This window comes from Punica granatum, chromosome 5 (assembly GCF_007655135.1).
Source record: "Punica granatum isolate Tunisia-2019 chromosome 5, ASM765513v2, whole genome shotgun sequence".
Lineage (NCBI taxonomy): Eukaryota > Viridiplantae > Streptophyta > Magnoliopsida > Myrtales > Lythraceae > Punica > Punica granatum.
The window spans coordinates 18,233,536-18,249,040 of record NC_045131.1 but is presented as its reverse complement, the minus strand read 5'-3'; the positions used below and the strand labels follow the sequence as shown (position 1 = coordinate 18,249,040).

Genomic DNA, 15,505 nt, shown 5'->3' with positions numbered 1-15,505 from the left:
CGGTTGAGATCCACATTCATCTGCTTCAAAGTGGTCACCGGGCATACGTTGAGCGCGGAGCCGTTGTCGATCATGACTCGGCCAACGATATGGTTGTTGCACTTGCAAACGATGTGCAGTGCCCGGAAATGCGCGCATCCTTCGGAGGGGAGCTCATCGTCCGAAAACGAGATGGTATTGGAGAAAATGGAGTTGATGGTTTCCTCTATCCGGTCCGGGGGCGTCCCTTTGGGGACTTGCGCAGCCGTCAGGACCCGTATGAGGGCTTCTCTGTGAGGTTCCGAGTTGAGTAGGAGGGCGAGCAACGAGATGTGGGCCGGAGATTTGGCCATCTGCTCCACCACCTTATACTCGCTCGCTTTGATGACTTTCATGAAGGCTTCGGCCTCCTCTTCTGTCATCTTCTTGGATGGAGTAGGCAGGGTCCTAGGCCTCGTCTCCTCTTCGGTAGCGGGCGCCTTCCCTTTATCGGTGGCCGCCGGGTTCTCATATAGCCGCCCTGAGCGGGTTATGCCCATGACACCGAATTGTTGCTCCAGGTTCCCGACACTTCCCTCATAGGTCCAGGGGACCCTATCGTTCGAGTATGGCTCCCGGGCGGGAACGTCTATGACAAACGGGGCATGGGGTGCGTCTACCCCGGCGAACCCGATTGCGACTTCTGCCGGTACGTATTCAATCACAACAGGGGAAGGCCCACCTTGCCCGCCTCCGCCCTCGCTCGACGTGCACACGGTGATCATATTGACGGAGGGCCCCTGAACCGGTCCATGGTCTGGGAGGGGATTAGCCTGCACGTTCGGAGACCTTACGGTGTTGAACACGAGCTCCTTCGCGTCTATCATCTCTTGGACCTTCTCTCTTAGTTTCCAGCAATTGTCTACGGTGTGTCCTGGTGCCCCTTGGTGGTACTCACATCGCTTGCTCTGATCCTGGATGGTTGGATCAAAACTAGGGCTGGGCGCCGTTGTCCCAACCTTGTCGCGAATCTGCCGGTATATGTGGGAAAGTGGGACCGGCAGGGCCGGGTACTGTTTGTGAGGCCGTAGTTGCGCTGCACCACCCTGTTGGCCTTGCGGGGGTAGGGCCCGTTGTGTCGGCTGAGAAGTCCTAGGAGCCGGAGGCTGGTATTGAGGGGCTTGAGATGGAGCAGGGGCATAATGGTGGACGACGGGCGATGACACCGTAGGTAGGGATGGAGGCGGCAGTGCGGAATAGTAGATTGATTGGGTAGGGGCTTGAGGCCGATATTGGGGTGCCTGCGGGGCGTATGAGGGAGTTACGGGAGGCGCCGCCGTATAGTTCATCGAATATTGCTGAGGGGCCTGTTGCGCGGTGTTGACGGTATTCACCGAAATTTCCTTTCCCCTTCTCCCGCTTGAGGACGATGATGTCGCGGGGACCTTCTTCGACGAGTCCTCTCCTTTGCTGGTGGGGTCTTCCATTCTTCCGAGCTTGATGCCCAAGTCCAATTTCTTTCCGGCCTCGATGAGGTTGGAGAACGACGAAGTGTGTGCCAATAAGTGCGAATAGTATACTCCTCTCGGTGTGGAGTGGAACAATTGGATCTGTTGCGCCTCGCTGATCGGGGGAATGTGCTTCGCTGCTTGGGCACGGCACTTGGCGGCATACTCCTCGAACTTCTGGCCCCGCGCCATTTCTTTCGTGCTCAGCTCTAGAAGAGTAGGAGGCGTCTCCGCGCAGTATCGATATTGGTCGATGAATTTCCGGGAGAGATCCTCCCACGTCGGGATATCCTCGGCCTTCAGCGACATGAACCAATCGAGGGCCGACCCCGACAGGCTATCTTAGAAGGAGTGGATGACAAACTCCTCGTATTCCCAACATTGTAACATCTTTCCTCGGTAATGGCGGAGGTGGTGGCGCGGATCTGTCGCGCCCTCGTAAGTCTTGAATTCCGGGATTTTGAACTTCGGGGGTAGCCGCATGTCCGGGAATAGGTTACAGTCGCCATGATGCGCGTCGAGGCGAGCATCACCTGCTTGTATGGCCCGTATCGTTTCTTCCATCCTTTTGAGCCTTCTCTCCTGCTCGGCGTCGGCCTCGGGGAAGAAATGCGTTGGGGAGGCGAACTGGGCCGCATGAGTCGGCGTGCCTGGTTCGTGGAATGTGGTGTTTATGGGAGGCGGTGCCTGGTAGGAGAGACCGGCGTGAGGCTGCAGAATCGGATAGGGGGGGAGCTCCGTGGCTTGAGGGTGAGTTGGAGCAGGTGCGGTGGTTACCGGGAAAATCGTCGGCGGAGGCGCTGTGTAGATCATAGCCGGAGCCGGTATGGAAACGGGTGGGGGTGCGGACAGGACGTGCTCCGAGGATAGGAAGGTAGCCGGTGGAGGAGGGACTACCGAAGGGGCCGGCGGTGGCGGCGGAAGTTGACTGGTGAAGGGGTGGACCGTGGACATATGCAGTGTTGGTGGTGCGGGAGCCTCAACGTTCTCCGGGGCTTGGTTCGGTGGAGCCCACGGGGTTGGATCGATTGTTGGCCCCGGTCCCGGTGGAGGTGTGGAGCTCGAGGAGGCCCGGTTTGGTCCTCTGAGCAAGGCGAGCAGCTCCGCCATGTTAGTGGCCATTTGGTTGACCGTGCCCTCGAGGGCTGCGATGCGAGCTTGGTCATTAGTGGTGGCGGAAGTTGGTGAGGCCGGTGGCAGAGGTGTCCTTGAAGGTGTCGGGGGCGGGAGATGCGTCGGAAGGGCGCCGGAATACGCCGGGAGTACGCCTGCAGGAGTAAGAGGTGGCAGAGCGTGTATCTGAGGTGGTTGAGAGAGGGTTGGGACCGAAGGGTTGACTTCTTCGGAAGCATCGACGTGATCTCCTTCCGCCATCCTGAGACGCTGACGAGTCGGGTAGCGGTGTGACGCCAGTTGTGATCACCTAAATTCCAAGAATGTGTAAGGAAAAACATTGACATCTCAAACAACAAACGGGGAATGAGTAAAAGGACAAAAAGTATGAGATGCATGGGTTTTCAAAATACTAATGTCATTACATTGATTAACCTCAAGCTCCATAGTTTTACAAAATAGAACATTCGGAGGAAAAGAAAGGAACATAAGCGTAAAGCCGGCATCCCTTTGCACTCGGTGGCCGTTTGGAAGCGGCGTAGGTCCAAGCGAGGGCAAAAAGGGCGCATCAGCTAATCCTAGGGGTGGGCGAGGTCGCGCGCCCTCTTGTGTACTCGATCTAACTGCGCGCTCAAACGAGCCATCTCCCGATCTAGCTGCGCGACTCGGCGCGTGCTCGAGTCAGCTCTGTCTGAACCTCCCTGTAGTTCGCGACCTCTGCGCGGGAATCAACAAGCTCGCAACGGAGCCTATCTCGCTCCTCCCTGATGGCCCGTAGCTCTGCGTGCATGGCCGCTTGGATGGAACTTTCGACTTCGGGGGCGAGGGTGGATGTAGCGCGGGGAGTCGGGGCGACATGGGACGGTCGCGGGGATGCCAATCCCCGTGCGTAGAACCGAGCCACGTATGCCGAAGTGGCGGCGAAGACTCACTCGTCGTCGGTGGGATGTTCAGGGAAGTACAGACGCTGTATGATGCTGGCGTCCCGTTGGCGACGAATCTCTCGAATCTGCAGGAATCTTGCGGGGGCCGTGGATGTAGAGTCGGCCCACTGGATGCGGAAAGGTAGACGATCCGCCTCGGTGGGAACGTCCTGTAGGCCGCCGAGCTGTCTGATTACCCGCCCCGGGAATATGAATGTGCTCCCCAAATGGCTGAGAAGGGGGACTCCCACAGTTCCGGGACATCCCGTGATCATGGGGCCGCCGGGGTTCCATCGAGCGACCCATAAGAAGCGTGCGAGCGTCAACTCACGCCAAAAACGCCTCCATTCCGAGAAACAGTGCTCGGGAGGTGGGATAACCGGTACCAAGCGCTCGATCCGCGAACGCTCATCGGCGATGTAGGAGAACGAATGTGATGAGCAAAAGGGGCGGGTATGGGCGAGAAGCCAAATCTGAAGTAGGTGCGGGGATCCTCTCATCCTGCCGCGCCGAACCTCCCTTACATAGTCAAGAGACCGGACGATCTCGGCCAATAAAGCCTCCACGTAACTATGGCCTCCCACCGCTTGGAGGACGACTTGGGCTATAGCCCCGTCAATGAGGTTCGGCGAGTACGGAAACAGGAGAGTGCCAAAGATCAAGAGTAGGAATCCATGGCAGGCATCGCGCTGATAGGAAGCCGTTGTAGGCGTCATTGCACGGAGGAGCGTCCAGTCGGAGAGCCATGCGATCCGGATGCCTTGATCCCACCTTTGATGAAGCTCCTCGTGGAAGTCTTGAGCGGGTATGTGGAGAAGGGTGGAGAGTTGACCCTGGACGGTGGTGAACGGATTCGGCACGAAGATGCCGTGGGTCGTGGATGAGTGCCGTGTATTCCTCGATCGTAGGCGCTAGCTCCGTTGCCTGGAAGTTGAATACTGCGTGCTCGGGATCCCAAAATTCGGCGGCGGTCCTCAAGAAGATCCAGTCCACCGGGGTCTCGATGAGCATAACCACGTCTCCGATGATGCCCTGGATGAATGCGTGGTCCACCGGTCGGAGAGTCCTCCAGATGCGCATGATGTCTTGCCTTGGTGGCGTGATCGCTTCGAGCCTAAGACCGGGAGCCGGGTGGTCCATCCTTACCTAGATGGAGGAGATGCCGGCTTAACGTTTGTAGAATCAAATCAATGCAATGTCCTAATTTTTTTGAAAAAATGTATGCAGTGCGGAAAGATAAGGTATAGTTGTGTTCTTTACAGCGTACATCGCTCTTTCTTACAAAAACAACAAAATGCCCGTCATAAAAAAAACTACGGGCCGACTCAAGGACTCGACTTTCGGGTCGGTTGACGGCATGGAAGTAAAAGTTGGTCCAGCATGATGGTCCCTGTGTATGCATGGTTTTCGGTGCTACTGGGAGAACCGCTAACTAGGGATGGGGGCTCCCGACTCAAGGGTGTGAATTCCTTGAAATCGAGCGAGGATCTTTGGGGGCCGGTTCGGTGGCGTAGTCGACTCGATCCATTCCTTTACTCGGAACCTCTGACTAACCTAGCTTCCTATATTGGTGCCCGTGGGATGTCGGACAAGGTCCCTAAGATGCGTAAAGTAGATAAGCGGGAAATGCGGAAAGCGATGAATAAACAAGCAAGCAAACAAACGGGATTGAGCCCGAACCCACTAAGTATGTCCCCAGTGGAGTCGCCAAGCTGTGCGCACCCGAATTTCATCTCGTCGGGAAACGCATGCGCGCGCCTAAGCAAACGCGGCTTGGGAGTGTCCACCTTCCCGGTGACGCGCGACGGACGCACGTGAGAAGGAGTCGCCACTTGCCATTTTACGACCCGAAGGTCGAGGGCCGGCAAGTTACCCGGGTCTAGGGGTACGGGGTACAACTAAATGCTAAGGCAATGGTCGTACGAAACCGGAAATTCCGAATCGGGGGTTCTATTACGTGCGGGCCTATATCCCGCACGCCCTTTCGGTACTCTAGCTTGCTAGGCTTGCCGTTTCGTTTATTTACCGCGTGATTTAGAGTTGCACTTGACTCGCTCGTTTTGACACCGTAAATTCGATGAATTGATCAAGTTGGGCCAAGAGTCCGAAAGATGAGTAGGCTTGTGCATCGAGGAGTCGGTTCACTATCTTAGCGTTACAGTTCATCGAACCGTGATGGTCGATTCCCTACGTGAACCAAAACCACGAGTATCCAAGCTTACTCACCCTTTGGTGGCGATAGACCAACTTAACCGATCCAGCATTTGGACCTCTCGCCCACCGATCGGGGATCCTTACAAGGAAATGAATGAACATACAAATAGACTCCTCACAATGTTCTCTCGAACAATTACAAAGTATAACCGAATAAGTAAATGGATCCCGATCGGTTTGCATTGGGCCACTATTCCGCTCCGGCTCACCGTGTATTTTAAATAACCGATAAGTGAATTAAGGCAACGCGGGCTCAAGGAGCCAGGGGTCGGGTCCGATCGATCCAACGGTTCGCAGGGGAATCGGTTGATTCCCACCGTAACCGTTGGGTCGATCGAGCTCCCGGGTGATATCTAGATACGTTTCACACATCCAATCCAAATTGCCTTCCACATAGGCCATATTTGGAGTGTGATGGTGACTCGAGGCTAGATCCCATTCCACACTCGGGTTGCACGCGCTCGGTGAATTAAGAGGCGTTGGGCCTCGTGTTCGGTGATTTGGGGCGTTGGACCCCGTACAACACGTAACCTATGGGTTCGGGCCCGAATCGCAATAAATCATCATAGGTAAGGATAAAACAGAAGAAAACTGATAAAACTGACCTGATACGGACAATAACTGACAACTATCAGTGAATACAGACAAGTGGTGTATTAAGTCGAGTGTACGTGATTTAATCAGTTATTAATCGAGGTTGATTAACAAACAATGTATCTAACCTAGGCAAACATAGGGAACGGGCTAGGATATGGTTCTAAGCCAATTATATGTGTGAATTTGTTTTAGGACTCTTATTCAGTTAAGTGTCGCTACGGTTCCACCGAATTAGCCAAACTCGTATTTTGACTATAGATTGGAATCTATCATTCCGCCTATCCATTATCTAGCATTCGATTAGGCCAAATGTATAATTAATCCGGTTTTTCATACCTTGTAACTGAAATAAAATGGTCCCCACCGAATCTACAATAGAAAGAAAGAAACACCGAAAACGAACGAAATGGGGCCGCGCGAATGAAACTCGCACCCGAACGGGTTGTCCGTTCTCGTTCATAGTTCTAGGTGTTTCCAACTTCCTAAAGCCTAGGGTATCGGTGAATCACGGAATGACGATTATACCCCTTGGATGATAAAACGTGTGATATTCGTGTTCAAATTGAAGATCGTGTGATACGAAGAAGTCTAGGGAGGATTCGCGCGTCCCGACCTGGGCCGCCTCAAATTGGGCTCGGACCCGAGTCGTGACTCGCGAGTACTCCTCAGACATCCCTTCAATTCGTGTCACACAACTCGATATTTTGAAATTGTGAAATATTTTAATGAAGAAAGGGCATTCTCGTCGTTCCGTGAATCATCGATGCGTTTACAAATTAATAACCAATTTACCCAATTATTTAGTCCGAATGATTTAATTAACCGAATAACGCGCCCCGTTCTCCCGTTTGTGGAATTATTCGGTGGTGGTGATTTCATATAATTATTGTGGTTTTGATGGGAAACTATCCAAGACCAATACACTTGTCATTTAATTATCACGTGGCCATCGGCAACAATGTAAAAACATGGATACAATCAATTCCCAGGGACGATTCCGATCATGTCTTGCATGCATAATACGTTTAAACACAAGGACAACATCTATTTCAATAAAACGAAGGAAACCGACGCCGTCATGATCTCTAGGCGCAATCAAACACACGAACAAAACACATATAACATGTAATATAAAGAAATCAATAAAAACGGCGTCGACTCATACGATAAAAAAAAATAAATAAATAAAAAAGTAAAATGCGGGAATCGACCCATTTCGGAGCTAAAGAGGTCACCTCGGACCCGTGTGGTCCAAGGGAGCTCTCGGCCGCACCCTTCACGGGCAGCCGCGAATTCCCGTGGCTCACATGGGTCAAGGTGGGCTCTTCGACTCCGATCCGAGTCCCTTCTCGCCATGCCAACACACCTTATGCGACATTCAATGGCAATAACACGGGAGCCAACAAGTTTCGGGGGGAGGGAGGCCGATCAAGCCTCGGAAAGACCAAGAGAACCCACGGGTCCCCCCCTTGGGACGTAGGCCGTGGAGTCCCATGGTCTAACCATGGCTTGAACGTCTCCCCTACTTCGATCCTAGTCCTTTCCCCTCATGGCATGGACATTATACGGATATGTGAGTGGGACATAATGGATGTGCGTGCATGGAAATGCATGGAAAGCATGGATCCGAAGAAAGACGTGAACTTTCAAGCATTCGGCACCTTTAGAACGTGGGAACACTCATACGAGCAAGAATCGAGGATCCTAGTTTATCTAAGTTGTAGGGGATGTTACCTAGCCTCGTTGCACGAGGAGAAGAGCCGGGGAAGCGGCCGTGGGAGTCGCTAGACTCGGCTGGGAGCTACGGACAGTGAGCGACCCGGGTGAGGCGCAGCCGCGGCAGTCTCGGGAAAATGGCTCGGCACGCTCACTCCGGCCACGGCACGGTGCAAGGCCGGGTTCGTTGGACTCCTAAGTGGTAGATCTAGACGACCGTGGGTAGACCCGAACTTGCCAAGGCCTGAACAAACCAGAAAATGTGAGAGAAAGTCCGGTAAGAAAATAGTAACCCGCTAGAGAGAAACTAGAGGAAAAGGAAGCCGTGCACGGTCGGTTGGCCCTCGGATCGTGACCACCTCTTCACGAGAGAGGGTGAGGGTTGTGAGGAACCCTTGGAACGTGATGGCACGACTCGCCGAAGTCGTGGGATGAAATGGCACGCGTGGAGGGCTCCGGTGCGCGCGGCTAAGGGTCTTGGGGCTCGGTTGTGCTTACGGTTGGAACGGGGTGTGGGAAGCTTCAAATCGAAAATCTAAGCCCGGAAATGGACTTAGGGGGTGGGAAATATGTAGGCTAGGGAGTTTGGTAATTTTTGGCTTAAGTCGGGTCGGGTGGTTACCGGAATACCGGGTGGTTTTCCGGCGGTTTTGACCGGTTTCGGCCTTGGCACGGGCTGGATGAGTTGGAGTGGAGGGCTGGAGTTTGAGAGGATTCTTGAGAGAGATTGGCTTGAGAGAGAGTGAGAATGAAGAAGTGATTAGAGTTAATGATGGATGGGAACTTATAGGCTAGCTTAATGGGACGATTAGGGGAGGTTAAGTGCGGTTTGAGGCTTAATCTAGGGCTGCCGAATTCAAGAAGGAGGGTTAGGGAGGGGTAGATGTCTTGTTGAGTGTGGGGAAAGCAAAGGAAAGTTGATGGGAAGTGATGGAAAGGTGATGGGTATGAGAGATGTGAGAGGAGTTTGAATTGTGTGGTGGAGGGAAGAGGGAAGCCACCGAAATTTGGGATGGAGCCGACGGGTGAGGGGGTTTGAGCCGCGGCTTGGGCTGTCAACTCGGAGCCGAGGGTTGAGCCGTGGCTTGGGGTTGAGCCGCGGCTTGATGGCTTGGCTTAGCTGAGCTGTGGGTCCCGTTCAATTGAGAGGAAAGCCGGAAAATGCTTGAAACTTGATTGAGCTCGCGCCCGACCTCCGACGTCCAATTAATTTGAAGATTTGGAATGCTTGAATGACGAGGATTTGAATGAGCCTAATATCGCCATGCGTCGTGTGAACGAGCGTTTGGGCGACTCGGCGCCTCGAGAGTCGGTTTTGCCCTGTTTGGACGTTCAGAGCTGAATTTAGCATCCCCTGGTCCCCGACTGCTCTTTGTGCATCCTAACATTCCTTTTGGCGATCCTTTTGCCCCGTGTGTGATCGTTGGCCCGTCGCCTTCGGTCGGGGACCGTTGGCCCGGGAAGGCCTAGGGACTTGTGACCGGGATTTTCCTCAGTGCTCTTTGAATGTCTCGAGGCATTCGAGGATCGTTGTGAGGTGCTCGGAGATCGTTAAGATCTCTGTTTTCCATGGACGCGCCCCGAAGGCTCGCATGGAGACGTTCATGACCATCGAAATGTCCCTCGGGAAACCGAGCCGAGCTCTGGAAGGTCATCTGAAGCTTGTTCCCCGGCCTTGGTGGTCCCTGGGTGCCTGTAGGCCCGTTTTGGGGTTCTTTCTGCTTGTCAGTGGAGCGGGCCTCGAGAGCTCTGTTAGAAAAGGCGTCCGTGAGGGATCAGGGTGTCCCAGCTTAAGCAGGATGCCTCGAAAATGCGCCCGGACGTGTCGTTGGTCACTTTGGCACTGAGAGGGATTTTTGGAGTCCCATATTGGGCACCTTTCGGTGCTTCGGTGACTCAGTGATGAATAGTGCCGTAGTGCCAGCTCCGCCGTTTCGAGGTTCTTTGTCCGTTCGTTCTTCTGATGGCTTTCCTCCACTTTTCTCAGTGACCTAGCTCTTCTCCCGTTGTTCATGACCCCGTGCCTGCCTATTTGCCTCTAATTGCCGGGTGATAAATAGTGTCCCGGGCCTCGGTCGGAACTCCTCGTGTGGGAAGCCGGTGGGCCAAAATGGGGTGCTGACAACCACAATGAGATGAGCTCGAGGAGCAAGGGCTGAGAGGCCATGGCGCGGACGTGGGAGGCACCAAGAAAGAGACACCATTGATCGTAATATGGGATCCATCAAGTTGACCATTCCTCCGTTCCAAGGCAAGAGCGATCCCGATGTGTACATCGAATGGGAAAGGAAGGTTGAGTTGGTTTTTGATTGTCACAACTACTCCGAGGAGAAGAAGGTGAAGCTTGCAGCTGTGGCATTCACCGACTATGCCATAGTTTGGTGGGATCAATTGACGGTGAGTAGACGCCAAAATGGGGAGCGACCTATTGACAATTGGGAGGGCATGAAAGCTGTCATGCGGAGGAGGTTTGTCCCATCCCATTACTACCGGGATTTATACTTGAAGCTGCAGAATCTTAAGCAAGGGTCTAAAACCGTGGAGGAGTACCACAAGGAGATGGAGATTGCCATGATTCGCGCCAATGTTGAGGAGGATCGAGGGGCAACCATGGCTCGATTCATTAGTGGACTTAATAGGGAGATTGCCAATATTGTGGAGCTGCACCATTATGTGGAGCTTGAAGAATTGGTACACATGGCTATGAAGGTTGAGAGGCAACTCAAGAAGGGGGGACGATCGTCATCCAGGTTCGAATCCTCTAATTCGAATTCGAAGTGGACTTCCAAGTTTGAAGGGGCTGAACCTAAATGGGCTGGTTCGAAGCAAGAGGAGAAGGCTAAGGGAGACAAGCCCGCAGCCAAGGCATCATCTGATTCTAAGGAGAGGGGTAACTCTTCTTCCCAACCTCAAAGAAACCGTGATGTAAAGTGCTTTCGTTGTTTGGGGAGATTGTGTTAGATAACGGGGAGATTGAAAGTGCGGATGAGCATGAGAGTGACACTGACTCTATACCATCACTTGAAGATGCCGATGATGTAGAGCATGCTGTATCGGGTCAAACTCTTGTTGTTTTGAGAGCTCTACATGTGCAAGCCAAAGAAGATGGTGATGAGCTACAAAGAGAGAACATTTTCTACACTCGATGCCACGTGAAGGATCGAGTATGTGGACTGATTATTGATGGAGGAAGCACTGTGAATGTGGCAAGCAAGCTGATGGTGGAGAAGCTTGGTTTGAGCACTCAAAAGCATCCGAGACCATATAGGCTTCAGTGGCTGAATGAGAGTGGTGAATTGAAGGTGACAAAACAAGTGTTGATCTCATTTTCTATTGGGAAGTACCATGATGAAGTTTTGTGTGATGTAGTTCCTATGATAGCCAGCCATTTGTTACTCGGAAGGCCATGGCAATTTGATCGAAGGACTACACATGACGGGTACAAGAATCGGTATAGCTTCATCAAGGATGGTCGAAACATGACACTTGCCCCGTTGCCACCACATCAAGTGTTCGAAGAGCAACTCCAAATCAAGAAGTCCAATGCTGAGAGTTCAAAATAAAGTAAGAGAGTGGCTGAACCAAAAGAAAAAGAGAGTAAAAGTGAGAGGAAAGAAATTCCAGAGAAAAGCGAGAAAGAGAGTGAAAAGAAAGAAAAATGTGAGAGTTCAGCCATGAAAAGAAAAGAGGGGAAGCAAATGAGTTTCTTCACAAAAGAAAGAGAGTTAGAGAGTGTTAGTAAGGATGAAAGGCCAATGATATTGTTCTTGTACAAAGAGGCCTACTTATCTACTAATTTTAACTCATCTTTGCCTAGTGCTGTGATTTCTCTTTTGCAAGAGTATGATGATGTGTTTCCTGAGGAGATGCCACCGGGATTGCCACCAATCCGTGGGATCGAACATCAAATTGATTTCATCTCGGGAGCACCCATTCCAAATCGGCCAGCATATCGGTGTAGTCCCGAAGAAGCAAAAGAACTCCAAAAGCAAGTTGATGAGCTGCTGACCAAGGGCTATGTTCGAGAGAGCATGAGTCCATGCTCTGTGCCCGTGTTGCTTGTTCCCAAGAAAGATGGCACATGGAGAATGTGTGTGGATTGTCGAGCTGTGAATAAGATAACGGTAAAGTATCGCTATCCTATTCCTCGATTAGATGATATGCTTGATGAATTGCATGGTTCCACTATATTTTCTAAGATTGATTTGAAGAGTGGATACCATCAAATTCGCATGAAAGAAGGAGATGAGTGGAAAACAGCATTTAAAACCAAGAGTGGATTGTATGAGTGGTTAGTGATGCCATTTGGATTGACTAATGCACCCAGCACATTTATGCGCCTTATGAATCATGTCTTGCATGCTTACATTGGAAAATTTGTTGTTGTTTACTTTGATGATATTCTGATTTATAGCAAAACTGAGCATGATCATATGGATCATTTGAGGTGTGTTCTTGAGGTGCTGAGGCATGAGAAGTTGTATGCTAACCTTAAGAAGTGTGAATTTTTCTTGGAAAGTGTTGTTTTTCTTGGTTTTGTCGTAAGTTCCAAGGGTGTGGAAGTGGATGAAGAGAAGGTGAAAGCAATCCGGGAATGGCCTACACCCACAACCATTGCTGAGGTCCGAAGCTTCCATGTCCTTGCTGGGTTCTATCGAAGATTTGTGCGCAATTTTAGCACCATAGCTGCTCCTTTGACCGAGATCATCAAGAAGGAAGTTGGCTTTAGATGGGGCAAGGAGCAAGAGAAGGCATTCAATACCTTGAAAGAAAAGCTAAGTTCTGCTCCTTTACTGATTTTATCGGACTTTTCTAAACCTTTTGAAATCGAATGTGATGCTTCCGATATTGGTATAGGTGCCGTCCTTATGCAAGAGAAGAGGCCTATTGCTTACTTCAGTGAGAAGCTCAACGGGGCTGCGTTGAACTACTCCACATACGACAAGGAGCTCTATGCTTTGGTGAGGGCTTTGGAGACATGGCAGCATTACTTGTGGTCCAAGGAGTTCATCCTTCACACCGACCATGAGTCCTTGAAGCATTTAAAGGGTCAAAGCAAGCTGAACCGAAGGCACACACGTTGGATCGAGTTCATCGAGATGTTTCCCTATGTGATCCAATACAATAAAGGTAAGGAAAATGTAGTGGCTGATGCCTTATCTCGCAGGTATACTCTTATCTCAACTCTTGATGCCAAGCTTTTGGGATTTGAATATATCAAAGAGTTATACTTGCATGATCATGATTTTAAGGAAGTCTTTTCTGAATGTGAAAAAGGGGCATTTGACAAGTTTTATAAGCATGAGGGGTATTTGTTTCGTGAGAACAAGCTATGTATTCCACAAAGTTCCATGCGAGAGTTGCTTGTTAGGGAAGCCCATGGGGGAGGTTTAATGGGGCATTTTGGTGTGGCTAAGACCTTAGATGTTTTGAGAGAGCATTTCTTTTGGCCACATATGAAGCGAGACGTTGAAAGGATCTGTCTTAGGTGTGTCACATGTAAGAAAGCTAAGTCTAAGATTCAACCTCATGGACTTTACATGCCCTTGCCCGTTCCTAGTCATCCATGGACTGATATATTAATGGATTTTGTTTTGGGTTTGCCTAGGACTAAGAATGGTAAGGATTCTATCTTTGTAGTAGTGGATCGTTTTTCAAAGATGGCTCATTTTATTCCTTGTAAGAAGACGGATGACGCTACTCATGTGGCGGACCTTTTCTTTAGGGAAGTAGTGCGTTTGCATGGCATTCCCAGAACCATTGTAAGTGATCGTGATGTTAAGTTCCTAAGTCACTTTTGGCGTGTTTTGTGGGGAAAATTGGGAACAAAGCTATTGTTTTCTACCACTTGCCACCCACAAACTGATGGGCAAACAGAGGTTGTAAATCGAACCTTAGGTACTTTGCTGCAAGCTGTTATTAAAAGGAACTTGAAAAGTTGGGAAGATTGCATTCCATTCATTGAGTTTGCATATAATCGGGCCATGCATTCTTCTACTAAGTTTTCTCCTTTTGAGGTTGTTTATGGCTTTAATCCACTAACCCCATTGGATTTAACTCCATTGCCTATTGGTGAGATTGTTAGCCTTGATGGAAAGCGTAAGGCAGAATTTGTGAAGAAGATCCATGAAGAAGCAAGGAACCACATCTTGCACAAGAACGAGCAAGCTGCCACTCGAGCCAACAAGGGAAGAAAGCATGTCACTTTCGAACCGGGAGATTGGGTTTGGGTTCATTTCAGGAAGGAGAGGTTTCCAAGCCAAAGGAAATCAAAGCTAAATCCGCGAGGAGATGGACCATTCCAAGTCTTAGAAAAGATTAATGACAATGCATACAAGCTCGATTTGCCGGGAGAGTATCAAGTGAGTTCTACATTTAATGTTTCTGATCTTTCTCCCTTTGATGTGGGCGCAGATTCGAGGACGAATCCTTTTGAAGAAGTGGGAATGATAGGGTTGAGCCGGACTCCGAGCATGAGGACAAGTTGCATATTTCTACCGGACCAGTCACCAAAGCACGTGCCAAGAAATTGGAGCAAGCCTTGCAGAACTTATGGACGAATATTCGGGAAGAGGCACGCAGTTCGAGAGACGAACAAGTCGACTCGGGGCTGATTTTGGTCATCAAGAGTGCTGGACCTCATCAGTACACATCGGGGCATTAAAGGATAACCATAACTACCTCAAATCTAGTTGGATATGCTTTCTAGAAGATGGCCACAAAATGTGGTTAGAATATGCCTTCTATCAGGTTGGAATATGCCTTCTAGAAGATGGCAACCAAATCTGGTTGGAATATGCCTTCTAGAATATGCTTGCTTTCCTTAGTTGTCTTCAGATTACAAGAGCATTATAAGCTCCTCCCTAGGTTATTTTTTAGAGAACTTTTCTGCCATTTTCTATCTTGTGTGAGAGATATTCTCCAAATTGTTCTTGTTGAACTTATGCTTCAAGGGTTGCAAGTCGATTACTTGTAGTTCTTAAGCTTCTTATAATATTGGTTTCTAGCTCTATATAGCTACGGGGTCGATATTCCACCTTTCAAAATCTCTATCTTGGACGATCCGGGATTTGATTCCATATTATTGTTGCTGGGTTCCGCGACGGGTTCGACGGGGTTCGCATCATCTCCACAGCTTGCTGGATTTGTCTTGCCTTCGCTCGTGTGATTGGTCCACTCGGAACATGTAAGCCTCTGAGATCTTGTGCATCAGCTCCCTCTTCACGAATCCCACTTCCGAGCTCGTGTGCTTCAGCCCCATCATCGTGCCCACGATCCTCATCACGAAGTCCTTCCGACCTAAGCTCGTCGGTTTGTGTGAGACCTGACAATTATTTTATTTTATTTTTATTTCACATAGTTGATATATATGTATACACACACGTACACTTACTTATAGGGTATATATATATATATATATATATATATATATACGTATGGCTGGAGCATCAGAGGAAAAAAAAAAGGGTGGAGCTA

The 15,505-nt window shown here is 50.2% G+C and overlaps 1 protein-coding gene across 1 annotated transcript; it reads left to right on the top strand.

Annotated features, from left to right (window-relative positions):
• The first annotated feature begins 10,243 nt into the window (after positions 1-10,243).
• LOC116209047 lies at positions 10,244-11,592 on the top strand. The gene is made up of 2 exons (XM_031542611.1): positions 10,244-10,919; positions 10,991-11,592. The coding sequence occupies exons 1-2, from the start codon at positions 10,244-10,246 to the stop codon at positions 11,590-11,592; spliced, it is 1,278 nt and encodes a 425-aa protein (XP_031398471.1).
• The last annotated feature ends 3,913 nt before the right edge of the window (positions 11,593-15,505 follow it).